At 36.2% G+C, this 26,160-nt stretch overlaps 2 protein-coding genes across 3 annotated transcripts; both read left to right on the forward strand.

Annotated features, from left to right (window-relative positions):
* Window positions 1-798: 798 nt before the first annotated feature.
* Window positions 799-2,882, forward strand: LOC126719103 (expansin-A10-like). Its single transcript, XM_050421696.1, has 4 exons — window positions 799-942; window positions 1,026-1,158; window positions 1,259-1,571; window positions 1,952-2,882. The coding sequence occupies exons 2-4, from the start codon at window positions 1,029-1,031 to the stop codon at window positions 2,253-2,255; spliced, it is 747 nt and encodes a 248-aa protein (XP_050277653.1). The 5' UTR covers window positions 799-942; window positions 1,026-1,028; the 3' UTR covers window positions 2,256-2,882.
* A 4,749-nt stretch (window positions 2,883-7,631) lies between these two features.
* Window positions 7,632-25,233, forward strand: LOC126719113 (nuclear pore complex protein NUP214-like). Of its 2 annotated transcripts, XR_007653185.1 has the most exons (16): window positions 7,632-8,210; window positions 8,683-8,851; window positions 9,998-10,138; window positions 12,151-12,275; window positions 13,164-13,276; window positions 15,406-15,545; window positions 16,140-16,305; window positions 16,474-17,536; window positions 17,824-17,976; window positions 19,757-19,814; window positions 20,816-20,949; window positions 21,033-21,157; window positions 21,404-21,749; window positions 22,343-22,535; window positions 22,633-24,843; window positions 25,066-25,233. XR_007653185.1 is itself a non-coding variant. In XM_050421703.1 (15 exons), exons 1-15 carry the CDS (start codon window positions 7,794-7,796, stop codon window positions 24,744-24,746), a joined length of 5,457 nt encoding a protein of 1,818 aa, XP_050277660.1. In that variant the 5' UTR covers window positions 7,632-7,793; the 3' UTR covers window positions 24,747-25,233. The 2 variants fall into 2 exon arrangements, 1 of the variants encoding a protein (XP_050277660.1); XM_050421703.1 differs by having other exon boundaries at window positions 22,633-25,233.
* Window positions 25,234-26,160: the final 927 nt, after the last annotated feature.

Raw genomic sequence — 26,160 nt, forward strand, 5'->3', positions numbered from 1 at the left:
ATTAACTTTATCAGCTAGTATACGCAAGCTCTTGCAAAAGGACCTAGCTAGTGCAAATACTACTATTCAATAATGCACTTTCCTGCTTGCTGCATAAATATTTTAGAAGGCGAAGCAATGGAGTTTGGAATTTTACAAGGAAAAGAATAAATTCAGTCTACTTTAGATTAACATACAACATTACCGATATGATTCTCCCTATATATATATATATATACCTTAAGATTATAGGTCATCCAACAGTCTATATTTTGACATGAGCTAGTGAAACTATATTCTCAATGTTAACAAGAACATAAAATTTTTGTATTTCACTCTATGTTCCACCAATAATAATATATTATATGTCTTTTTATATTTTTTTTTTCAATTTTAGTTACTTTATAAGGGATAAAAATATATAAAAAATAAATAAATAAAACGTTGTCATTTTTTTTTTTGATAAAAAAAGATAAATGAGCAGGGCATTGCGACAGACCCATGGACGTGAACATTGGGATTTGAACATGAGAACTCAAGCAACGTTGGACTCTTGATTACTGGAACATAGAATTTTTATTAAAACATAACAATATATGCATTCCCAAGGATTCTTGGTTTTCAAAAATGATGGTCAAAGGTCCACTTAGTCCGCAAAAATAGGCCAGGAGCAATTTGAAATTTATTACAAAGTGGATTCTTTTCTTATACTATAATTCTGTGATTGGTTATTTTAACTGTTTCAGTTTCAGTTGGTTGTTAAGATACTACTCTCTCCCATCTTTCTAATGTCAAAATTTTTGGACATATTCTTATATTTTTATCTTCCACTTGCACTGTAAACGCATCTATATAAACAAGTCCATTCTCCATTCCTTGTACCAGTGTCAATATACTCTCTCCCTAGCTAGTTAGTTTCCTCTCTCTTGTCCCCAGCTTGCTGCATTTACTTCTTTGACCACTGTAAGGCCCTGTCTCCTCTATTAATTGTTGAAATCTCAAACGGGTTCTCTCATTTAATTTATTTCTTTTCTTTCTTTGAACAGGAAATGGATTTCCTTAAATATACCATAGTAGCCCTTCTCATGATCATGCTGAAGACTGTGGAGGGCGATGGAACTGGGTGGACAAGTGCACATGCTACTTTCTATGGAGGTGGTGATGCTTCTGGGACAATGGGTAAGTACTTGATATTATGAGAAAAGCAAGAAAATGAAAGTTGTTAGATGTTGTATAGTGAGAGATCTTCAATGGTCTTAAATAATTTTGGGTCATGCAGGTGGGGCTTGTGGCTATGGGAATCTTTACAGCCAGGGGTATGGGACAAACACAGCTGCATTGAGTACTGCTCTTTTCAACACTGGGTTGAGCTGTGGAGCCTGTTTTGAGATCAAGTGCGTGAGTGACAATAATTGGTGTTTACCAGGCTCCATTATCGTCACTGCAACTAACTTCTGTCCACCAAACTTTGCTCAAGCTAATGATGCTGGAGGCTGGTGTAATCCTCCCCAGCAGCACTTCGATCTTGCTCAGCCCGTTTTCCAACACATTGCTCAGTACAAAGCAGGAATTGTCCCAGTTCAGTACAGAAGGTAAGCATACCATCTTTGCAATGGAAACCATTTACAGTAACTCTAAAATACATATATTTTCTCACAATTTTTTTTTCATAACTGTTGCGTTGAGAAATAGTGGTAAGGACAATATTTTTCACAATTGCTGACATGATTTGTTCACATATACATTAATCACATCAAGTCATGTTAATAGTTATGAAATATGTTGTCTTATGAAAAAGATGGTTATATATATATTCCAACAAAGTTATCTCTAATTTTTTTTTAAAAATTCTTTTAGGGTGGTGTTGACTTTATGTAAGGAGAAACAAAGAAAGGGACACCAATGTATCCATTTATGTGTTTTATTATATTCTAACTTGTATTGATTTCCTTTATTGTGATTTATTATATAGGGTTGCTTGCAAAAAGAGTGGTGGGATCAGGTTCACAGTCAATGGACACTCATACTTCAATCTTGTGCTCATAACCAATGTTGGTGGAGCTGGTGATGTTACTGCTGTGTCTATTAAAGGCTCTAACACCGGTTGGCAGGCCATGTCCCGGAACTGGGGTCAGAACTGGCAGAGTAACTCATACCTCAATGGTCAAGCCCTCTCTATCAAGGTCACAACTAGTGATGGACGTACTGTGGTCTCCATCGATGTGGCTCCTCCCAACTGGTCTTTTGGCCAAACCTACGCTGGAAGCCAGTTCTGATTCAGCCAACTCAACCACTGCTAATCAAAAACACACCTCCAAATTAAGCCTATTACCTCTAACTTTAGTGTGACTTTCTTCTCTACTCTTTTCTTTTCTAATTATACTACTATATAAGGTATATATGGTATTCTAGTATCAAGGGAGGCTTTTTTTGAAATAGCCCTCCTTGGTCTTTGTCCAAGTGGCTATGATTTTGGCCTTTTGTAGCAGTGAAAATGCATGGCACTAGCTCTCTACTAAAGTCCTTTGTCTACAGAGGGTATCTACACACTGTACTAGTGTAGAATGCCTCTAGTAAGTTTATATAGTTTTTTTATTTTTCTTTTTTTAACTTAATGTGTTAATTGTACTGTGTGACTATTGGGGCATCATTTTGGCTGAGGTGAACTTGGCTTGTCACCCGCCCAAAGATTTGCTTTTGTTTGTTATCTGATGACTTGAGGTGAGACAATGAGGTTGTTTATTGTTGGGATGCTGCAAAGCTACTTTTTTCTGCTTAACGCATTGAGTGAGTGATTGAAAGCTTGTAAACAGCTTGTCAGCTGAAATATGTCCTTTATTTTATATATATAGAAAATAAGTATTTGGAGTGTGTTAATGGAAACAGAATGTGTTTTTCTTGTATTTTTATGGATGAAAATATATTTCTTTCATGTACAACAAGTTCACTGCAATTTGCATCTGCAATAATTTGCAACTTAATTACAAGCTAAAAAATGAAGGCATACAATGCTTAATCTAAGGAGAACTTGCATTAATATTTGGAAAAGAAGACGTTTACCAATTGCATGTAACAAGTTAATTTGGTAGTTGGATATAAATTACAAGAAGTTAGATTTGTGAAACCAATGTCTTGGTAATGTGACTTTGAACAATCAAACTTTCACGCTGTTCTTGAAGACAATGCAAGTATTAATGACAGCACAGCACTCTCCGCACTTGGAGATCCCACCTAGTGCCTTAGCTCCACGCTCCTGACCGCAAATTCACGTGCCACCCTTATTACAAGTGCCTCAAGTTTAGGGTTTCTGAATTTTCTATAATAATATTCTTGGGAGCCTCAATGAGTTCCCTTCCTATATAATATTCCCCTAGATGATGCCATCTACTCTTTTATCTTATGCCTTTGCTGCGTTCTTATCTTTTTGTATTTAGAAATTTAGTAATAATAGTAATATAAGACATATGTAATTGGAACAACAATGAGTCAAAAAACATGTCAATAATTGAAAACATTGTGACTTTAAACTTATTGTTAGAAATTATAGCACTGTGAGCCTCACAAGTAACATGTGAACTCTTTAATATTAGATATTAGATGGAACTTCAATCTATGTATAATATTTAAAAGTTGAAGAGTGGTATTTCGAAAACTCCACATCAACGGTCATAACACCATTTTTTTTATTAATTTGTTCCTTTAATTTTTTGATAATATTAAATATATTAACTGATTGATTTATACATTCATCTTAAACATTTTTTTTCCTAATAATATCATGGACGATTTTAACTTTACATGTTCATCTACTTTAATTTAGAAAAAACTCTTTATTCAATTCATTGCCTCTCTCTTTCACAACGGTATATGGCCACGACAACTAGATAGGATAATGAAATATAGGCTATAAATGGTTACTTGGGCTATATGGGGTGCTCGAAATATGCTGATATATGAATCCACACAACTCCATTTTACTATAATTGACTGGGCCATGAAGCTGTTGACATCCTATTAGCAAAATAATTTTGCATGCAAGGCGAAGCTTTAATTGGGGAATATTGTAGTACTTTCAATGCTTTGTAATGACTACTAAAAAATATGAAAAATTACATTCCAGATTTAAAAAAAAAAAAAAAAAAATTATTGTAACGCTTTATTTACAATCCTTTTTACAATACACCAGTAAATTTCTATCACTTACTTAAAAAAAAAATAGCATGTACACGTGTAAATTTGCCTTACCTAAATTAATGTCTAGGATGGTTAGTGATAAGTGCCTTTAAATTTGGCCCATTCAGTCCATTTTGGTCCATTCAGTTTACTTTGGTTATTTCGGTCTATTTTTGTCCAATTCGGTCCATGTCGGTCTATTCAGTCTACCTTGGTCCTTTCGGTCCATTCCAACTATTCCGTCCATTCAGTTCACTTCGGTCATTTTGGTCCATTCAGTCCATTTCGGTCCAATAGGTCCTTTTAGTCCACTTCGGTCTTTTCGGTCTAATTTGTCCCTTTTGGTCCACTCAGTCTAATTGGTCCACTTCGATCCAAAATGACAAAAAATAATATAATTATTTTTAATTGTTTAATTTAATTATTTGTGGTATTATTTATTATCTTTGTTTATGTTCCCCTACATGATATTATTATTTTAATTTTTGAGTGAATTATACAATTTTAGAGTTTTGATATGATATAATTTGAATTTAAAGTCTAATTAAGTTTTTTTTTTTTTTTTTTTAGGGGTAAGAAATTTGAAGATTATGGTATTAAATTTAGTATCATAATCTACAAACTTGTAAAGCATAAGTTATTCAATGGAATTCTATTTCATATGAAGATTGTGAAACTCATCTTACAATGTATAAATTATATAACATACCATGGCAGAAATTCATCTGTAAATAAATTTATTGCCCTCTTCATTCTGTAACAATAATGATCATATATATTTTCATACAATCACTCAAACTAGTTAATATGATAAAATAAAGCCATACAAAGTAGCTTTTTATGTTGAAGACTCTTGTTATGTGGTTGGAAGAAGCACAGACTTTTTATTGAACATATATATATATAGAGATAGGTTCAAGTTACACCTGGTGTAACTCTTATAAACTTACACCTTTTTTACACCGTAGATTTCTAAAAGATCTAACGGTTAAAAAAACATCATTAAATGCTATTATTTTCCACCTTACTACCTAATTAATATTAGCATTCTCTCTCTTTCTCTCTCTCTCTCCTTATTTATTACTTTCCAATATATAATATTTTCTTCAACACAATCTAATAAAAAAGAATTGAAAAATAATTCCATAATCATTGATTTCACAAAACTACCCATAACAAGAGTCAAATTACTTTCAATTTGCTCCTTAAAGTAAATAAATAAAGGAACTTATTTATAATTTGTAAATAATTATTCAATATACTTTGTCCAGGCTAAGGATACTTATTTTTTTTCTCCTTTTTTCAACAATCTACGGGCTTATAAAAATCAACTTAACTTCTTTGGACTTGCATGTTATTGCCTAGTCACTGCCAAGCTTCCACACATACTTTATCTCAACTTTTTTGCTGACCTTACAAAATTTTGAAACAGCATTAAACCCTCCAAAATATAGCATTACGTACTCTTTGTACTAAAACCCCTAACACAAACACTACACTAGTGTCTTTTGGCAACCACAAAATGGCTTAATTTCTTATATATGCTATTCTAGAATGCACAAAAGGGTACATGATCCAACCTATTTTGTCTATAAATACTAAGGCTTTTTGCACTCTCTCTTCATCTTCTCCTTGGTATTCACTCTAGGCCTAGAGTCTGAACATATACTAGAGAGAGAGAGAGAGAAAAAAAAAAAAAAAAAAAAGGGAAAATGAGCATCAATGGATTTTTTTCGCTATTTCAATGTTTTATACTTGGTCTTAATCTTTGTGGACTTCCATGGTTTCGTACAGGGACGGTTACTCACAGAAAAGAAACCTAACCCAAAAGATATTGCTGCCAGAACTTGTTGGTAGGTCTCTTAGAATTTCTGGGGAGTCTTAATGTATGCTCTCCCTCTCTAATCTCTAGCTTGTTAGCTCAAAATGGGTATAGCTGTGTTGTTTAGGGATGCTTTGTTGAACTTGAAGCTTATTTTTCTTTTTAATGTTGCAGTACTGTTTCAACTTTCAAGTGACTTGGGAGGAGCACCATTTGGGTAAGGTTTTCCCATTCGTATGTCTTAGAGAGAGTTACTTCTCATGTACAAGCTGCATATATATATATATATATATATATATAAGTTAATTAAGTTATTGTAGCATAATATAATATTGCGGGATTAAGTTATCAACATTACGGGATTAATTAGTGATGTCAACAGGTGTGTATATATATGCACACTACACTAAGATGACAACTGAGTAATATTATTTAAATATTTTAAATCATAGTTTTTTTATTAGATAAATTAAGGATTGCCCATTAGATAATGATAATAGTGGAAAGCAATAAATAAGAAGAGAGAGAGAGAGAATGCTAGTATTAATTAGGTAGTAAGGTGGAAAACAATAGCATTTAATGATTTTTTTTAACCGTTAGATCTCTTAGAAATCTACAATGTAAAAAAAGTGTAAGTTTATAAGAGTTACACTAGGTGTAACTTGAACCCATCTCATATATATATATATATATATATATATATATATCAATACAAAAAATTGTAAATACCTCATGCATTGCGTAGACCTCCAACTAGTTATGATAATAACCAATCCATTAGGGAGGTAAAGTGCACTAATTTAATTTTTAAACTCATGTTATCCAATAACAAATGTTATACATGGTCAATGAAAAACAAGTCATGTAGAACTATTTTATGTAATTTCCTTATGCCTTTACACTCTCTAGTCTTTTTTTTTTTCTTTATTTAATTTTAATTTTTTATTTTGCGAAACACACTTTATTCTTGATGCTTGATTGGGAAATACGAGAAAAATGTGATTTTTTTTTATTGTTTGGTTTGAGTGAAAAGGGAATGAAAAGAAAATGGGGGGTGGATGAAGTTTTTTACCAAGACCTATTTTCTTTCCTTCTAAATTGGCAAGACAAAATGACATTAAAAAGAAAAATATAAAATTATCCTTACTTTTTTATTACTATACTTTTAATAATAAAGGCATAATTGTAATTTACTCTCTATCTTTCATTTTTTCCGTCCTCTCCACCAAATATACACACGATGAAAAACACAAATACTTTCAATCCTCCAACTTTACCATCGTCACAACCAAATAAAGCACTCCAAATGCCACTCCCATCACAAGTACCACCTGGTGGCTACCACTGTCACCACACCATAACCCCCATGCTATTACCGCACCAGTAACTCTATTCACCACCACTGCACGTCTGCACCTATATTAAATATTGATAATTTGATTAAAACACTAAATATTTATAGTAATTTTGATTTTAACCCTTAATTTTTAAAATTAATATTTGACACCATTTCTAATGTTGTAATTTCATCCATTTCAAAATTTCAATTAGTGACATGGACCTTGAAATATCCAAAAGAAATACTAACTAGTACTTTTTTCACAAACATTTTTTCCTAATTTCCTAAGCTTGCATTTTTCATAATGATAGCGTAATAATAATGTAGCTAGTTTAGTAATTCGTAGCAATGACGCTAAGTGGAGCGAGTTTTAGGTCAGTCCTCACTCACTCTTCCCGCCCAAATCCCAAATCCCAAAACCCTCTCTCTCTATCTCTCCTTTCTCTGCTAGCTTAGCTTAGCTAGGGTTCTTCAACTGCAATGGTCTCCGTCGATGAGATCAATACCAAAATGATAGAATTACAAGACGAAGTTGAAGGCGAATGCGTCAACAACACCGACTTCTACTTCGATCAAATCGGCGAACCCCTCCCAATCAAACCCTCCGACTCCGACCCCATTTTCGATCTCCAAGCCCTTCCCTCTCAGCCACTCGCCGTCTCCGAACACCACCGCCTCATCTTCGTCGCGCACTCCGATGAATTCTGCGTCGCCAGAACCAAGGACGCTATCGATTCCGCCAAGTCCTCTCCTTCTTCTTCTATTCAGGAATTGAGCATCGTTGATGTTCCGATTGGCAAGGTTCACATCTTGGCTCTCTCCACCGATAATTCAACCCTCGCTGCCTCTGTTGCTTCTCATATCCACTTCTTCTCCGTCACTGCGCTTCTCAATCAGGTAATTCGCTTCAAATTCCTTAACACTTACATGCCTAAATTACAGCTTATTGTTTCCGATAATGCACTGGTGAGAAAGCGCGAGATGATTTGAGTAAACGGGAACGAAAAAATAACATGAGTAGAAGCAGTAAAAAAAACCATGAGCATTGGTCAATGTAGCCATGTGTTTGAATTCAACTGGGGAACCTAAGGTACTACTTTCACCTAAGGAACTGTACCTAAGTTTTGCTCAATAGAACGAGTGCTAACTAGTAGGATCCATAGCTGACCGCAAAATTTTGGGAGTAAGGCTTTGTCTATGTTGTATGTTTTAGAATGCCTCTTGGGGTTCCATCTAAATGCATTTGTTTACTTCAATTTGTATTTAAGATTGTTATTCTCAGTGCCGTTTGCTATGGTATTCATCTTGTCATCAACTGAACTGAAAATTATATTTTTGCCAATTTTCATTTCCACTACCCATTATGCAGGAAATTGAACCATCTTTTTCTTGCTCTGTTGATGAAACGAGCTTTGTAAAAGACTTCAGATGGAGAAAAAAGTCAGAAAATTCTTATGTTGTTCTTTCGAATTCTGGGAAGTTATATCATGGAGCCGTGGATGGGCCGTTTAAAGAAGTAATGGATAATGTTGATGCTGGTATGTGATATTTAATTGACTTTAATTCTCTGATATGGTTCACGTACAGTTTTCAGTAATTACTCTATCAGACAAACACTTTCATCTTTGTCTCTCTAACGAATATGCTACATTATTATCATGGGAATGCTATAATGTTGCTATGGCTTTCATTATTTTATTGTAATCTGCAAGAACAAAAGTTTTGTTTTTGTTGTTTTTTAATTATTATTGTTAATTTGTTATGAATAGTTATTTTCCCCATTTGAAAATGGGAAAGGCAAGACAAGAGCAGTGATACAAAGTCTGCCTACTGAAAGTTTGTTTTATATCTACCACTTAAAACTGACATGCAATATAAAATTATGCCTGCCTACTAAAGGTTGAATCTAAAAGCCGATGATGATTTATATGGTTTTCATATCAACATTATTGAAGGTAATGTGCAAAACTCTTCCATGGTCAAGTAGGCTGCCAGGCTCACCTGTGTAGTAGCATTAAGTCGAAATATAATCGGAAGTATTATCTATTGATTTGTGATATTTCTTATTGGAATGTGTTTGCTCCTTTTAAGTGTTAGAGCAAGATTTATTGGAAGAGTGCTCTTTGTTTTTACCAATGATAATGAATAGGCACTTAGTGGTGTTGCTTTTTTAAGGGGTATCCAAAAGAGAGCCCTTATTTTCTATGTAAAATGGTCGTCAAAGACATCTTATATATTGCTACTCTTAGAAATTTTGGGATATATCTGGAACCAATCAATGATTTCCTGGGAAATGTAATTTCAATGCTGGACATGAGTGATAGCTATCATCCTAGAGCCTCCGCATTTTAAGAGACCTGACCTCTGTATTTCATTGCATTTTCTACATAAGCCAATATGACACTTTTCCCACAGCACAGTACTGGGAATCACCTATCCCAATACCTTTTGAACTTTAAAGAAACCTCTGGATACATCAGTTACCAAATGAACAAGTAACAAATCGTTGTCCAATCTTTACATTAAAGCTATGCTCCATATTAAAACTGAAAAATTCTCATCTTTTGGGGCATTGATTTATAGCTCCAGCTTATATGTCCCCCCCCCCCCCACCCCCCCCAACAAAAAAAAAAAAAAAACGTTGTATAGTTTCCATTGCTAATTAAGTTTTTGCTTTATCATAGTTGAATGGAGTGCAAAAGGAAAGTTTGTTGCTGTGGCAAGGAAAAATGTCCTTAGCATTATGTCCTCAAGATTCAAGGAGCGGTTCTGTATGTCACTATCATTTAAGTCATTGATTGGTGATTCTGACTGTAGTGCAAAAGGTTTGTTCCTTATTTTTAGTTGAAACTCCCGTTCATAGATTGTTTCCTTAGGTTCTGAATGCAATTGCTTTGCCCCCCCCCCCCCCCCTTCTGATTCAGTTATTATTTCTGTATTTTTTTGTTCAGTTTATACAGTGACAAGTATGTCCTTGTAGTTTATGCCTTGTCAGAATTCCTTGCATATACATATGTCTTGTTCTTTTAATTTTGTAGCATGTAGACTTCGATGGTTGGTATTTGTCAAAGGTGGTAAAACAAGTGGACTAATTCTTGGGAAATTGATTACAAAACGTGGAGAATGAGATGTCCATTACCTGAATTGCATTGTCAATACATTTTGTCCTGCAGACTGCTGATTGATTTTTTTTTCTTCTCCATTTTTAGTCAAACTCTGCATGCAAACTTGATTTTTCTTGCTTTTCTTTTTCAAACTAAATGTAGCTTAGAAATTTCCTTTGATTCTTGTGTGCTTGTGGAATTGGATAAACCCTTAAATCTTTAGAGCTGAGTTCACATGTAAGTGGATGGAAAAATGATTCTGCCTTAGTGGTGAGGGTGTTCCCAAACAAAGCTGAGTGATGAATGAGGGTTTGGAGCTAGTATGAGTTTATACTAGTGATTTATCAAAAACTCAGAATTAGTGTGTAGTTGCCTTGATTATTCCTCAGGTTAGTTGTTGTTTAAAGGTTTTGTTTGCTGTGTATTCAGTTGTTGATGAACATAACATGCTCAATTTTTCTATCGAAACCATGACCTCACTCTCCTCCCCATTCTTTATGGTGGGAAGAGGTTCCACTTTCCATTTAATCTCATTGGCTGATGCTTAATTTTGATGTCTCTTGTTAAAGTATGGCCATTCTTCACATGTGGGTGAATGGAATAGTGTTTCTGCCTTAATGTTGAGGGTGTTCCTAAACAAAGGTATGTGATGGATAAGGGTTTGGAGCTGGTATGAGTTTATACTAGAGATTTATCAAAAACTCGGAATTAATATGTAGTTGCCTTGATTATTCCTCAGGTTAGTTGTTGTTTAAAGGTTTTGTTTGCTGTGTAACTTCAGTTGTTGATGAACATAACATGCTCAATTTTTCTATCGAAACCATGACCTCACTCTCCTCCCCATTCTTTATGGTGGGAAGAGGTTCCACTTTCCATTTAATCTCATTGGCTGATGCTTAATTTTGATGTCTCTTGTTAAAGTATGGCCATTCTTCACATGTGGGTGAATGGAATAGTGTTTCTGCCTTAATGTTGAGGGTGTTCCTAAACAAAGGTATGTGATGGATAAGGGTTTGGAGCTGGTATGAGTTTATACTAGAGATTTATCAAATACTCGGAATTAATATGTAGTTGCCTTGATTATTCCTCAGGTTAGTTGTTGAAGGTTTTGTTTGCTGTGTAACTTCAGTTGTTGATGAACATAACATGCTCAATTTTTCTATCGAAACCATGACCTCACTCTCCTCCCCATTCTTTATGGTGGGAAGAGGTTCCACTTTCCATTTAATCTCATTGGCTGATGCTTAATTTTGATGTCTCTTGTTAAAGTATGGCCATTCTTCACATGTGGGTGAATGGAATAGTGTTTCTGCCTTAATGTTGAGGGTGTTCCTAAACAAAGGTATGTGATGGATAAGGGTTTGGAGCTGGTATGAGTTTATACTAGAGATTTATCAAAAACTCGGAATTAATATGTAGTTGCCTTGATTATTCCTCAGGTTAGTTGTTGTTTAAAGGTTTTGTTTGCTGTGTAACTTCAGTTGTTGATGAACATAACATGCTCAATTTTTCTATCAAAACCAGGACCTCACTCTCCTTCTCATTCTTTATGGTGGGAAGAGTTTCCACCTTCTATTTAATCTAAGCTTATTGTCTGATGCTTAATTTTAAAGTCTTTTGTTAAAATATGGCCGTTCTTCTTCTTCCTTTTTATCTTATTTGATATTTTTCTTTAATTTTTTTAAACATTATTAAGCACTGAAACTAAAATATATCTTGAATAATTGCACCAGTGGATTCTATCAAGTGGGTTCGTCCAGATTGCATTATTCTAGGATGCTTTCGACTTACTGCAGATGGCCAAGAGGAAAATTACACTGTCCAAGTTATCAGAAACAAAGATGGCAAAATTACTGATGTTAGTAACTTGTTTCTGGATACTGACCAAAATTTTTAATTTAAGATTTGTTTGTTTTTTTGGTTTTATTTATTTTAATATAAGATGAGTTAGCCATGTGTATTTCCTTTCTGCTGCTTAAGCTTTTGTTCATTACAATTGGGTTGCTGTAAGGGCCAATATAGTGGCCAAATTCATTGTTTGGGAAAGTAGAGACACACTAAAATATGCTTGTCTTTCAAGTTGGGTTAAATAATTTCCATTAAAAAAAAGTTGGATTAAATAATAATGAAAGTCATTCTTGGGTTGAAATTTATCTACACTGATGTTGTGGTGGAGGCAGTACCTAGCTCTATAAGTTCAGTATACCTTTCTTACGGATGTCAAGGGTAGGGCTGCAAAACATCCCCACCCCACCCCCCCCCCCCCCCAACTGCCCTTTTTATCACTGCAAGAGGGTGTTGGGGTGGTGGTAGTTAGGATCATTGAGTTTAATGCCATTTGTGGTAGTTCAAGTTTATTCTTTTGATTTATATGTACATTGCCATGTCCATGACTGCTGGAATCTCACAGATGTCTTCTCTAGCAAAATTTGGAGTTGAAGGATTTTGATTTTGTGATCAACTTTTTTACCTATTCATGATTTATAACGGGCCAATCAGGTTTTCAACCCCCCAAAGACTTTCTTATAATACAAGTAACAGAATTAGGGCACTAACAGGGCAACCTTGTTGGCATGCCACTATTGAGAAAAATCTCATGCGCTAAAATGTTCAGGGACTGCAAATTGTGGGGTCCCCAACTCGTCATGGTGCTACTCGATAATAGCAGTTTTGCAAATGTTATGTATATTCTTAGAAAGTATCTACTGTTGTTTTGAACATTGATTTTGTGAAATCTTTCTTGTAGGCTTCTTTTGAGCCAGTTGTACTATCCTTCGATTATTTGTTTGAAGGTTTTTATGATGACATTTTACCCTTTGGAACTGGACCGCACTTATTCTTGAGCTATTTAGAACAATGGTACGTGTTGTTAATTTCATATCTGAAGTTTTTTTTTTTTTTTTTTTACTATTTGACATTTAGAATTAGGGGGAAAAAGTACTTTCCCCCCTCTATGTTTGGGGTAGTTCACAATTCCCCCCCTTATCTTTGAAACCAAACAATTTTCCCCTCTATGTTTGGAAAATGAGCAAATACCCCAAATCTGTTACTTTTTCAGTTAAATTCAGTTAAATCCAATGGAATCTTTTCAAGAAGTTATTAGTCGTACACCACAAGGAAGAGAAAATGTTGAAGATTGCATTGTTATTTTCTTGGATTGCATTTTAAATCATTGTGATTCCGTTGGATTTAATTGAAAAAAGTAATGGACTGGGGTATTTGCTCATTTCCCAACCATAGAGGGGGAAATTGGTTGATTTCAAAGATAAATGGAGGAATTGTGAACTACCCCAAACATAAAGGGAGCAAAATGCTTTTTCTTCCAGAATTAATTTATTCAGATTTTTTTCCTGATGCTGTTAACTTTGACTTAATATATTGATTATTGAAGCATGCCTAAATTTTCACCAATTCAGCTTTTATGGACTTTATCCTGCATCAATCAAATAATTTGGAGTTGGTCTTGCCCATGAGTTGTAGAGAATGCACAACTATCAATCCCCCCCCCCCCCTCCCCCAACCACCTTCTTCCCCTCAAAACAAAAAGGAAAAAAAAAAAACCAGGAGGAACATTTGCTTTTTCTTAACCAATTTGATTTCATTGATCATTGTCATTTTGGAGCTTTGCTGTGTTGTACATCTACTACACATCCTGTGTGCTTGATGCATTTTCCATTTTGTTCAATAAAACTTATTATTTACTGTTTATCAAAATGGTTCTTCCTAATCTTTTTTTTTTTTTTTTTATAAGTAAGAAGAAAATATTATTAATAAAAGAGAAGCAGGAGAAACACAAAGAGTTCACGGTAGTGAACAATGGAAAAAAGAAACAACAAGACTAAAACAGCCTCTAATCTATTCTAATAGAAGAAATAAAATCCGTAAGGGAAGAACAATCTGAGAAACCCCAACAACGAGACCAATCAAAGATGGTCCTCTGGCAAAACTCTAATAGCTGAACCACAGTTTTCCCCTCGTCCTTAAAAGCCTGCCGATTCCGATCAAACCAAATAGTCCACATTACACAGCCTGGGACCAAATGCCAAATATTAGAACTATGCTTCCCAAGCCAATGAAACCAACAGAATAATAAGTCCTCGACTAAACCTGGCATGACCCAAACGATCCCAAATAGCCGAAGCGTATACATCCGCAAAGAATGAGCTATCGGACAAAAAAGTAATAAGTGATCCACAGATTCCGCATTACAACAGCACAAATAACATCGATTCGCCAATGGGCGACCACGAAGCATAAGATTATCCAAGGTTAAAATCTGACCATGAGCTGCTGTCCACATAAAGAAAAGCCACCCTTTTAGGAACCTTAACTTTCCAAATACCCTTCCAAGGGAAGGTGGAGGGAGTAGCATTACGAATCTTATGATAGAAAGATCGAGTATCAAACTTCCCAAGAAAATAGTTTACACATGGAATAGGAGATTTTCTTCCTGAGGTTTAAAAGAGGAGAAAATTAGACTGAAGCCAAACATGCCAAAATCTAAAAATTAAAAACTACCCTCAATATATTTTTAACAAGAATGTAATTCAAATTTTTTGCGAATAACATTCTGTTCATGGAGAGAGTTTATTGAAAACTGGAATTTTTGGTTGGATTTTCTTGATTAGTTAAAGAACTCATGAATATCACCTTTTGGGGTACCGCTTGTCACTGAGCCCTGGTTGTTTAAGCTTGGTTTCATAAGGGCCTGTATACAAGTCGTCATTATGATTGGACATTTACTTTATTTTGTTTAGGCTGAGCCCTTCGGTTCATATTGTTTCTGAGTACCTTTTTACATCTCAGTTTATCAAAATTGACTATTTGCTTAAATTTCCTTTCCTTTACTTTTTTTATTCGCAATTTTATACGCTACATATATTTTTATTACTTTCTAATGAGTATTCATTTATATCAATTGTAATATTATCATATTATTCTATCTCAGAACGGTGATGGCTAACTTTTACATTTGAATGTTAGAACAGTGAGCTCGCAATTACTGCTAACAGGAAGAATACAGAGACGCATATTGTGTTTCTTGGTTGGTCACTGGGTGATGAGCTCAATGAAGTTGCAGTTATTGATATTGAACGAGAAAAATGGAAACCGAAGATTGGGCTTCAAGGTGTACTTTAGACTAAGAGCAAATGGATAAAGTGATTATTTCATTTTACATGATTCTTTTTTCCAATTTGGAACTATTAATCTGTCATATTTAGTTGTATATACATTACATAAAAATTCACTTTTTACTAGGAAATTTGAGTTGCCTTTCTAATTCTTTAGGAACCCCCAAAGTCTTCTATTTATCCTCTAAAATGCTAGATTACTTGAAGATCCTACATACACATTCGGTTGCTGCTACTTTAAAGTCCATTGTTTTTCTGAGCTAATGTGTCTACTCCATGGCCCTCATCATAGTGTTAAATGACTGATTATTGCATCTATGATTAGGATTTTTGTACTGATATTTACTAGCGTAAATGGCTTGCTAGCCCAGTTTCTTCAAGTGCCTTGCTACTTCTCCGTCTTTCTTCTCTCTCTTATACTCACACACAAACAATCATGCACAATTACACACAAATGCACAGATGTGTGTGTGTATTCATGGGTGTTTTGTGTCTTGTTGGCTATATATTGGATTGACTTTATTTATGTTTGTTTCTGGACTGTGTTATCATTATTTAACTTTAGTTTGCTCATACGGACATTGTTTCAGATAATGGTGATGATAATTTGATCCTGGGGCTTTGTGTCGACAAAGTTTCACTCTATGAGAAAGTCAAAATCCAACTTGGAGTGGACGAACGTATAGAGCTCTCACCATATTGCATTCTTCTATGCCTTACTCTGGAAGGAAAGCTTGTCATGTTCCATGTGGCCAGGTAGTTCTCTGTGATGTGATGTCTTTCACATCTCCCTTTGTGTTAATTATCATGAGGCTCATTTGTTATCATACAAGTTGGTCTCTAAGTACCTTTAACTGGCATTGATTCTACAATTTCTGTGCTATGTTTGTCTATATTCCAAATTAAATTAAGTTTTTTTTGTAGTACTAGAGAAACTGCAGTTCCACCTGCGGTTATTTCTGCCTCTTCTGAGGAGGAAGATGAGGTAGTGGATACTCATGCAGCAGTACCTGTACAATGTGATCTATCCAAATCTTCACTTGGATTGGACAAACCAGAATCAGAGCATGTGTCTTTGGGTTTTCAGTTCCAGGAGGGGAACAAAAAGGAACTTAATGTGACTGGAGTTGGTGAGATTCTTAAGAGAACTGATCCAAAGCCTTCTGATTCAGTGTCTCCAGTTGTTGCCAGTCCAGTATCCTTTAATGACAGTTTATTGAAGAACCAGAAAGTTGAATCCCAGCGAAATTCATTGTCCTTTGAAGCTGATAGACAACAAACTGTCCCTGTTACAAAGCTGTTGCAAGACACAGATGGTCAACCAATACAGCCTTCCAGCCAGCAAAGCACAAAATTAGACCAATCACCTAATAAAGCTTCTTTTAACATGGTTAGTGACTTGAGCAAGACCGGAACACAAAAAATTGGATCTGACCCTGCTTTTGGAGTAAATAGTCCAGTTGATATCCCTGGGCAATCAGATCATAAGAATTTATCAAATAGTGTTGGGACAAGCGAGGAATTTCTAGGAAATATTAGATCAACTAGCTTACAGAGTGCTTCATCTCAGTCACGGTCAAGTGGAAATTATGTCTTTCCAAAAGACAGTAATTCAAGATCCTCACTTTTTCCTTCAGGCTCTATTCAAGGCAACCGAACTGAAAACTCTGGCCTTTCTTATGGCTTTTCAAATGTTTCTGGAGGCCTGGCTGTTAAACCTTTTAATTTAAAGGATTCCATCGGTACATCAACTTCAGTAAATTCTTCTGGTAGATCAGTTCAGATTGGGGGACAGAGAACTTCAGTAGGGGCAGGGAATATTGAATCATCACCTTCTGTTCATAGCTTACAAACGTCTTCACAGGAAAAGTTTGCGTTGGGAAAGTATGGCAACCATAATGTTCATCCTTCCAAGGAAAATTATCGGACTCAGCCCCCGTCAGCCATGCTGAATTCTGAACCAAACTCATCAAAACAATTTGGAAATGTAATGTACATTTCTTATTTCTTTCAAATTGACTAGAATTTGAGTAAGAGTTGAGAGTTAGCAGTAGGGGGTAGCATTTTTTAAGACTAATACAAATGCTGTCCCAGCTATGACTAAGTTAAAGGTTGATTATGCTATGCTAATATGTTCACAAGTATGATAGGACATCCGTGCTAACTTTTTAAAGAGTTTTGGGATAATAGTCTTATTCTCAAGTCTAATTTATTTTTCTGTCACCCTTTGGAAGACCCAATTCCTCTTAGTGTTCCTTTTTCTCTTCACTCCAGATAAACGAGCTGACCAAAGAGCTTGATAAACTTTTGGAATCTATAGAAGCCGTGGGTGGTTTCAGGGATGCCTGCACCATCAATCAGAAAAGTTCAGTTGAAACATTGGAGGAAGGCATGAGGACCCTTTGTGAGAAATGCGGAATATGGAAGGTAGTGTTTCATATTTGACTCAATTTTGGTAGGTGAGATCATAGAATGTTTTTTTCATTTAAAATCTAATAAATACAAAAGACATATCTTTTCTATTTTTATTTTTATATTTGCAAACTAAAAAAAAAGTATAGAAATATGTCAATTGGATACATATACATATAAGGGTATAAAGGTAAAAACAGATATTTTCCCTTTCCCTTCCATTTGCAAAACAAAAAAAGGAAATATATCTTTTCTTTTTTTCTTTCCATTCCTCCCTATATCCAAACGCACCTAGGGGAAAATATTTTTCTTTCCTTTTCCTTGTCCTTTCCCTTCTCTTTCTGTAGGTGAAACCAAGCACATTTTTAAAGAAGAATATAATGGGAGAGGAAATATTCTCCAGTCTTGTTGTTTCGATTAGACCTTAAGGGAGACTAGCATTTGCAAGATAAAGTGAGATGGCAGTGGACAAATAAAAGTCAGCCCAAACCTAAGAACAATTACGTGGGAATGATTTAAGGAAAAAACCTCAAAGTAAATTAAACACAACCCCCCCCCCCCCCCCCCCCACCCCCCTTCTTTTGTTGGGCAGCTCTGGGATTTATCTGAATCCCTTTGTTGTGTAGGTTTTTTCCTCTGATGCTGGAGGTGGCCTTCCTGTTTGGAAATAAAAAATTTATTCATACAAAAAAAAACCCTCCTCCCGAGAAACATGAATGCACACCTGCTATGACATCAATTGAATTTAAATAGTTGTCAAGGATAGCCTTCCTTCGTAAAGTGGATTGGCATAAATAGAAATGTCAATGCCATTACTCTAATCAGTATTTTTCAAGGGAACTCTTGGATGGTTATCCTTGTTACCATTTACAAGAGAAATGCACATATTTCACTTTGCTAAAAGATTCCTCGACTCTTTTAATTTTAACTTGTATTAAACCCCAGTGAAATTGAAAATAATAAAGTGAAGCTGGTGAGGGAGTTTGATAAGAGTAGTATCTTTCTGTAAAGATGCTTCTCCAAAGACCTAGCCACACACCCAAAAAAAAACCCTACACATTTTTTTAACATACAACCCAAAGGTCAGTCAGAACATAACATGTAAAAATAATTTTATTAGGCAAAGAATCTCCTAGAACTGGTATGTAAAGGCATTCTACATTGCTATTCATGTACTTAGCAAAAGATTGCAAGTATAGTTCCTTCCTAAGACCCATGGCAGTAGTCTTAAGCTATATAACCAGCTGGAAATATCTCAAAATATTTGTCTCATACTACAACTGGAATGAGGACACTTTACAAATGATCAAGTTGTCAGTTGTGGTGGTAAATTTTTGGTTTCTCTCAAAATGGGTATGAGTTTTCATGAGTTGGCGAATTGGCAATCATTGAAGCAAACTTCTTTGCTGACTTCTGGTAGTTGGATCAGGGCTTTGCTGACTTATAAAAAAAAAGTTGGATTAGGGCTTTGCTGAATAGAATAATTTTCCTTTTCGTTTGTTTTGCTCTTGAAGGTATTGTTTCACATAAACTGTTCTTCCAGTTTTCTGACTGTACATATCACAGTGAACATTTTCCTTGTGTTTGTAATACATTGTTCGTAGAGCTGTTCATATTTGGTGGATTATTAGCTATATAATTTTGTTCGTGTGTAACTTACAATAAAAATATTTATATTCAACTTGTTTGAATTTTAGATAATTTCCCTTTTGGTATTACATATATGCTTTCTGTTGCTGTAATTCTGAAATTCTGTCACTGATATTTGAATTTTGGTTTTCTCTGGACTTTGTAGAGCATAATGGATGAACGACTTGGTGAGATCCAAAATCTTCTTGATAAAACTGTACAAGGTATTGTTCTGCTGGAAAATGTATCATTGGAATTAACAGTATTTTATTTATTTATTATTGATTTCAGAACCTGAAGAGAGATATATTAGATATTGTTATAACATCAACTAGAGGGGTCCTGGCAATAAGCTCTATCTCAAATGGCATCTCTTCCTCTTGTAAAGTAATGTGGAGGGTGAGATCATGAATTCAAGATCCATTGGGAGATTGTAATTACCAATTAAAAAACAAAAAATAAAAAGAGGGGTCCTAGCATGGTCAAATCTAAGGTTCTCACTATCTCCTAACAGTACAAGTGCATTTAATGCGGTTGTTAAGTGCTGTAATATTTTCTCTAGCACTCGGATAAATTTGTGATATGGAATAATGATGGTAGTGTATTAAAATGGAATTACTTGGCAAAGAGTATGTCAAAAACATTGTCAAAATGTGAAAAAGTTAAGGAATGTGTCATTAAGTTTAAAAATTTCAACACACTGTCAAGGAAGTGGTTTCTCTGAAACCTTAAATGAGGTTTCCCATAGTATCAGAGTTGAGAAGGCCTGAGGTGGACTTTGCTCTGGGGAGAAGAGATTAAGGTGGACAATTAGCTATACCTATTAAGTTCGTGGTAATTGATCGGTCTGCACCAGTTTGCTTGAAATTCCTTATGACTTCCATGTTGATGTTTAATGAGTTCCAGATACATTAGGCCCTTTACCATTATTACTCTATAATCATTTTTACAGTTTCTTTTAAGAACTGAGTTAATTTTATGTTGCATTTTGTTTTCTTTAGATAAATTACATTTCCTCCCATGAGGTTTTATGAGGTAATAGAGACCTACCTCTATTTCGAAATGAATGTCCTGTTTAACTTTTAATTTGTGTGGAACTTTCCCTTCCATTAAGCACCATTGATGTAATTTGAAGACAACATCATCCCATAAAATCTCAATACCTGAATTTCTCTTGTTTGTTACAAATTGATTTAACTTACTGATAATTGTCTGACTGACTCAGTTTTGGCAAGGAAAATATACATGGAAGGCATTGTTAAGCAAGCTTCTGATAGCCAATATTGGGACCTCTGGAATCGCCAGAAGTTGAGTTCTGAACATGAGATGAAGCGTCGTCATATATTACAAATGAGTCAGGTAACCTATCAGTTTTTACACTAGACATAGACGTTTACTGCCTGAGTTTTCAATAAAATTTTGTATCTTTCTCCCTGTCCCAGGATTTGACCAATCAATTAATTGAATTGGAAAGGCATTTCAACAACCTTGAACTCAATAAATTTAGTGAAAACGGTGGATCTCATGTAGGTTGGAGAGCTCAACAGAGTAAATTTAGGCCTTCAAGGTATGATAAATACATTTTGTTGTCTTTTGTTTAGGAAATACAATTGAATTCATCCTACTTAAATGTAAATTCCAAATTTTACTTCCAACTAAAGAATGGTCAAGTTATCTTCACAATCGATCAATATATTGTATACTTTGAGGATGCCAATAGCAGGGTAAATTCACAAGGCTGTTTAGTTTTAGCTCTCTGAACCTAAGTGGATTAATTTCTAATTTTTGCCTAAGTGACACATTCTTGTTGCAGACAGACTCAGTCCTTGCATAGTTTACACAGCACAATGAGTTCACAATTAGCAGCTGCTGAGCAACTTTCTGAATGTCTGTCAAAACAAATGGCAGTTTTAAATATAGGAGCACCTGTAAAACAACAGAATGTAAAAAAGGAGTTGTTTGAAACAATAGGGATCCCCTATGATGCCTCTTTCAGCTCTCCAGATGCAACAAAAGTTAGTGATACCCCTTCAACTAAGAAACTCTTGCATTCTTCTGGTTCTACTGCTGCTAAAGATGAGTCTCGGAGAAAACAATTGAGTGCTATGAAGAGTTCTGAACCAGAAACAGTGAGGAGGAGGAGAGACTCATTAGATCGGGTAATATTTCCTGACTGTTTCTATATTTTGTTTCCCAAAAAATTAAATAAGCCACTTTAAGCATTAAATGTTGTACCCTTTTTGCCAATTGATGCTCAGTTTTAGAGCTCAACTTGGTCTGGCTGACGTTAGTTAGACTTTGAAGGCCAAATGTTTACCAAATTTGCGAAAAGAATCTGCTGTTGTTATTGATGTGATTGACTTGCATATTGTTTTATCACTAGTTATATATAGAATTTGTTTAGGTTATTCTGCTTGTATTTGGTGATTTCCTGCAAAGAAGAATAATAGAAACATCTCTCTTCAGGTGAAAAGCATTAGAACTTTTAACAATGTTATACTTCTTGTATCGTTTTCTATCTATCAAGGTAGACGTATTTACATGTATGCATTTAGGGATATGTAGAATGAGGTGAGGATCTCTTGAATAGATAACTCAATCCTCTCATTTCTCTTAATTTTCCGAACTTGGGTAAAGTTCAAGTTAATTTTAGCAAGTTTCCCAAGCAGTTATGTGTAAGAAAATATTTGCTTCTCACCAATTAGTGCTGAACAATCAAACTGACAAGTTTGTTCCGATAACCTGCATGCAGAGTTGGGCTAAGTTTGAACCTTCAAAAACAACTGTTAAACGGATTCTTTTGCAAGAACACCACAAGGCAAGCATGAATGGGTCATCCTTTCTAGTGGATAAGCAGCATTTTAACCCTCACATGCTTAATGTTTCAGCAGCTGAGCGCCCACTGGTTCGTATAACCTCTTCACCCTATTCGTCTCAAGACAAAGGTGAGCCAAACTAAGTGAAAACCACAAAGTTTTTTTGACTTGCGGTTAGAAGCTTAATAAGAAACTGTGGCTGATCATTGCTCTTCTATTTGAATAGTGTATTCTGCAGGCATTCAGGATACATCTACAAAACAAGCCTCTAAGAACCCAATTCAATTCACACGGGCGAATGAGCTTCCAGCACCATCACAATCTGTGGGGCTAAAGTTCCCTACATTGCAAACAGACAATGTTTCAGCATTGTCATTTCTGTCAGCATCTGAATTTTCACCTGTAATAGGAAAAGATCGCACGAGGGAAACTCATGATATCACCATAGGACATTCCTTTAGCGAAATAACTTACAATCCTGGTTCAGTTCCATTAAATGAGGCCAAGTCTATGGTGCAGTCTGAAACTAAACAACATCAAAAGCCGTCGATATCCACAATGTTCCCCACACAAACAGTGTCATTGCTGAAGAAATCCAGTGAAATGTTTAATTCAAGTAGTAAAGAAACTACGCTTACTTCCACAATTGGAACTATTAAGGATAAGGCTTCAACTACAAAAAGTTCACTTTTTGAATCTGGAGAAAATTATGACTCTCCATTCTCTTCCACATTTGGTGTTTCTGCAGTGCCCACCCTGAGTGGAAAATTTCAATTTCCTGCAGGCAAAAGTGAGCCCAGTGAAAATGTGTTAGTTTCTTCTACATCCTTGGTACTTTCAGCTCCATCATCTCCAATGATCAAGTCGATGACAGCTCCTCAATCCTCATCAGCTACTCCAACCTTTTTATCTTCAATGCCCCTGAGCAGACCTTTCACCACTTCTAATGCAAGTGCAGATGCTAACCTAACAGTACCAACATCCTCATCATCAGCTTCCCCTTCTTTAATTACCTCTTCCTCTGGTCCCTTTTCCCTGCAGGCTTCTAAAACATCGGTGCCCTTATCTACTCCAATATCTGAGTCTCCTAAAACAGATCTTCAACCTCCTACGGCCAAATCTAGTTTGAAAACAGATAAGGATGCTAGTAAACAAGTATCATCTCTGCAGTCTGAGCCTCCCAAAGGTGAAATTGAATCAAAGCTTGAACCTTCAGTAACAACTGACCCTACAATTGAAATTTCAACCAGTCTGACATCTGGAAGCCAGCCCAGTTTCAGTAACATGGCAAACCCTGCACCTAACGTGACATTGAATGCTCTACCAGCACAGCCATCTACTGCACGTGTTCTATTCCCAACATCGCTCCCAACTTCTGGAAGCACAACTGGAGAAAAGAATGAAAGTTTGGATGTTGCAGAAACAGAAGAGGATGAGATGGAGGAGGAGGCTCCTGAGACAAGTAACACAGCAGAACTTAGTTTGGGAAGCCTTGGTGCATTTGGTATTGGCTCAACCCCTACTGCAACTGCTCCAAAATCAAATCCATTTGGTGGTCCATTTGGTAATGCATCATCAAGTCCGATGAGCTCGGCATTTGATATGACGGTTCCTAGTGGACAGCTGTTTCGTCCTGCATCTTTTAGCTTCCAGTCTCCCCAGTCTTCACAACCATCTCAACCAACAAATTCGAGTGCATTCTCTGGTGGTTTCAGTACTGGAACAACAGCTCAAGCTCCAACTCAAACTGGGTTTGGCCAGCCAGCACAGATTGGATCAGGACAGCAAGCACTGGGATCTGTTCTTGGGTCTTTTGGACAATCAAGACAGATTGGTACCGGTTTACCAGGTACAGGTTTTGGATCTCCCAGTGGTTTTGGTGGTGGTGGCTTCACTGGCACTAGTTCCCCTGGTGGGTTTTCAAGTGCTGCTACTGGTGGTGGCTTTGCTGGTATATCATCTACCGGTGGTGGGTTTGCTGGTGTGGCTTCAGGGGTTGCCGGATTTGCAAGTGTGGCTTCAGCTGGTGGGTCTGGGGGATTTTCTGGTGGTGGGTTTGCTGGTGCTCCCTCAGCTGGTGGTGGATTTTCTGGTGCTCCTGCAGCTGGTGGTGGATTTGCCGGTGCTCCCACAGCTGGTGGCGGATTTGCCGGTGCTCCCGTAGCTGGTGGTGGATTTGCCGGTGCTCCCACAGCTGGTGGTGGATTTGCCGGTGCTCCCTCAGCTGGTGGTGGATTTGGGGCTTTTAACAGCCAACAAGGAAGTGGTTTTTCTGCTTTCAGTGGAAGTACAGGAGGAACTGGAAAACCTACCGAGCTCTTCACACAGATTAGAAAATAGTTTTATTGGGTTATCGCTAAAAACTCATAGGAAGCTTAATTTGATCACCAAAGTCTCATTCCAATGAAGGCAGTCACTTGACAACCACCTAATAGTGGTAAATGATAGATTCATTAGGTCATTGGCTGTTCATCTTATCATGATATGTGTCATAAGATTCCGAGTCATGTACATTGATATAAACTTCCAATAGGTTAAAGTTTTTTGTTTTTTTATTATTATTTTTAAACACAAGTGTAGTAGCAAGTAGCAAGTCAAACTAATTTAGCTGCTCCGAATTGTGACTGGTGGTTGTTCCCCTTTTTTCCTTGCATGACAGTGCCTGTACCGAAGGAGACCATGCAAAGTCTGGTGATGAGCCATGTTGTTTGGTGGGATCAGTAGTAAGTTCAGCGTACACTTCTCTAGTGTTTCTTATTGATGGACGACCAAAACATGCATAGTTGAAACGTGAGCCCGTCTGAATGGGAACAGATCAATTCATTTATTCATCAAATTTGTCTATTATATATATATATGCACACACACACACACACATTTGTAATTGTTTTGCCATTGTAAGTTTGTAACAGTTATTTAGTTATTGGGATTTGGTACGTTGAGAATGAGATCGTAATAGTAGCTGATATATAACGTAATGAAGGTGCTCATCAAATAGCAAAGGCTTGTGGGCCCCCTGGCCCTAATTTGAGTCTACCTAATGCGGCCCATATGTGCACCGATGTGGAATGCGTATGAAGCATGAACCTACGTTTGCGTAGAGTAGGGAGTTTCGAGAGTATTTGTTTTGCCATGCAGGTGCTAAACTTCAAACCCCAGGACAAAAGCCTTTTAAGCAGCTTCTCTACAAAATTCAGTCCAAAGCTATTTTCTAAACTATCCCAAGCATTAAGCAATTGACAATGTACATGTGGCTAACAAAATTGAGAAGTTGCAAAGCGATTTTTTGTGGGGTGATTCCAAGATTCGTTTGTTGGGATGGGATAAGGTGTGTATGCTTATTGCCAATGGCGGTTTAGGATTTAGGAAACTGACCACTTTCAATAAAGCCCTACTAGGAATGTGGCTTTGGCATTTTGGGGTTGAGGAGACTCGGCTTTGGAGGAGTGCAGTAGCTTTGAAATTTGGGGAAATTTTTTTTGGGGGTGGGGACCTCCAAGCTGGGAAGGAGTGTTCATGGGTGTGGTTCGTGAAAAAGTATCCGGATGGGTTGGGAAGTTTTTAGCAAAAACACCCAGTTTAAGGTTGGGGTGGGAAATAGAGTGGAATTTTGGACAAATCGGTGGTGTGAGGATCTTCCTCTCCATTTGACTTTTCCGATCTTGTACAATATTGCTACTAACAGAGCAGCTTCTGTGGACTCATCGTTGTTATGCCAAGGAGTGGGGGATAGAAGAACTTGGGATTTTCGTTT

Source organism: Quercus robur, chromosome 1 (genome assembly GCF_932294415.1).
Source record: "Quercus robur chromosome 1, dhQueRobu3.1, whole genome shotgun sequence".
In the NCBI taxonomy this organism is placed as follows: Eukaryota; Viridiplantae; Streptophyta; class Magnoliopsida; order Fagales; family Fagaceae; genus Quercus; species Quercus robur.

Excerpts from the sequence above, each read along its gene's own strand:
- LOC126719103 (XM_050421696.1), top strand. The coding sequence starts at position 1,029 with ATGGATTTCCTTAAATATACCATAGTAGCCCTTCTCATGATCATGCTG. Across the intron at positions 1,159-1,258 it reads TGATGCTTCTGGGACAATGG|GTGGGGCTTGTGGCTATGGG; the intron begins GTAAGTACTTGA and ends TGGGTCATGCAG. Across the intron at positions 1,572-1,951 it reads GTCCCAGTTCAGTACAGAAG|GGTTGCTTGCAAAAAGAGTG; the intron begins GTAAGCATACCA and ends TTTATTATATAG.
- LOC126719113 (XM_050421703.1), top strand. The coding sequence starts at position 7,794 with ATGGTCTCCGTCGATGAGATCAATACCAAAATGATAGAATTACAAGAC. Across the intron at positions 10,139-12,150 it reads TTCTGACTGTAGTGCAAAAG|TGGATTCTATCAAGTGGGTT; the intron begins GTTTGTTCCTTA and ends TAATTGCACCAG. Across the intron at positions 16,306-16,473 it reads GTCATGTTCCATGTGGCCAG|TACTAGAGAAACTGCAGTTC; the intron begins GTAGTTCTCTGT and ends TTTTTTTTGTAG.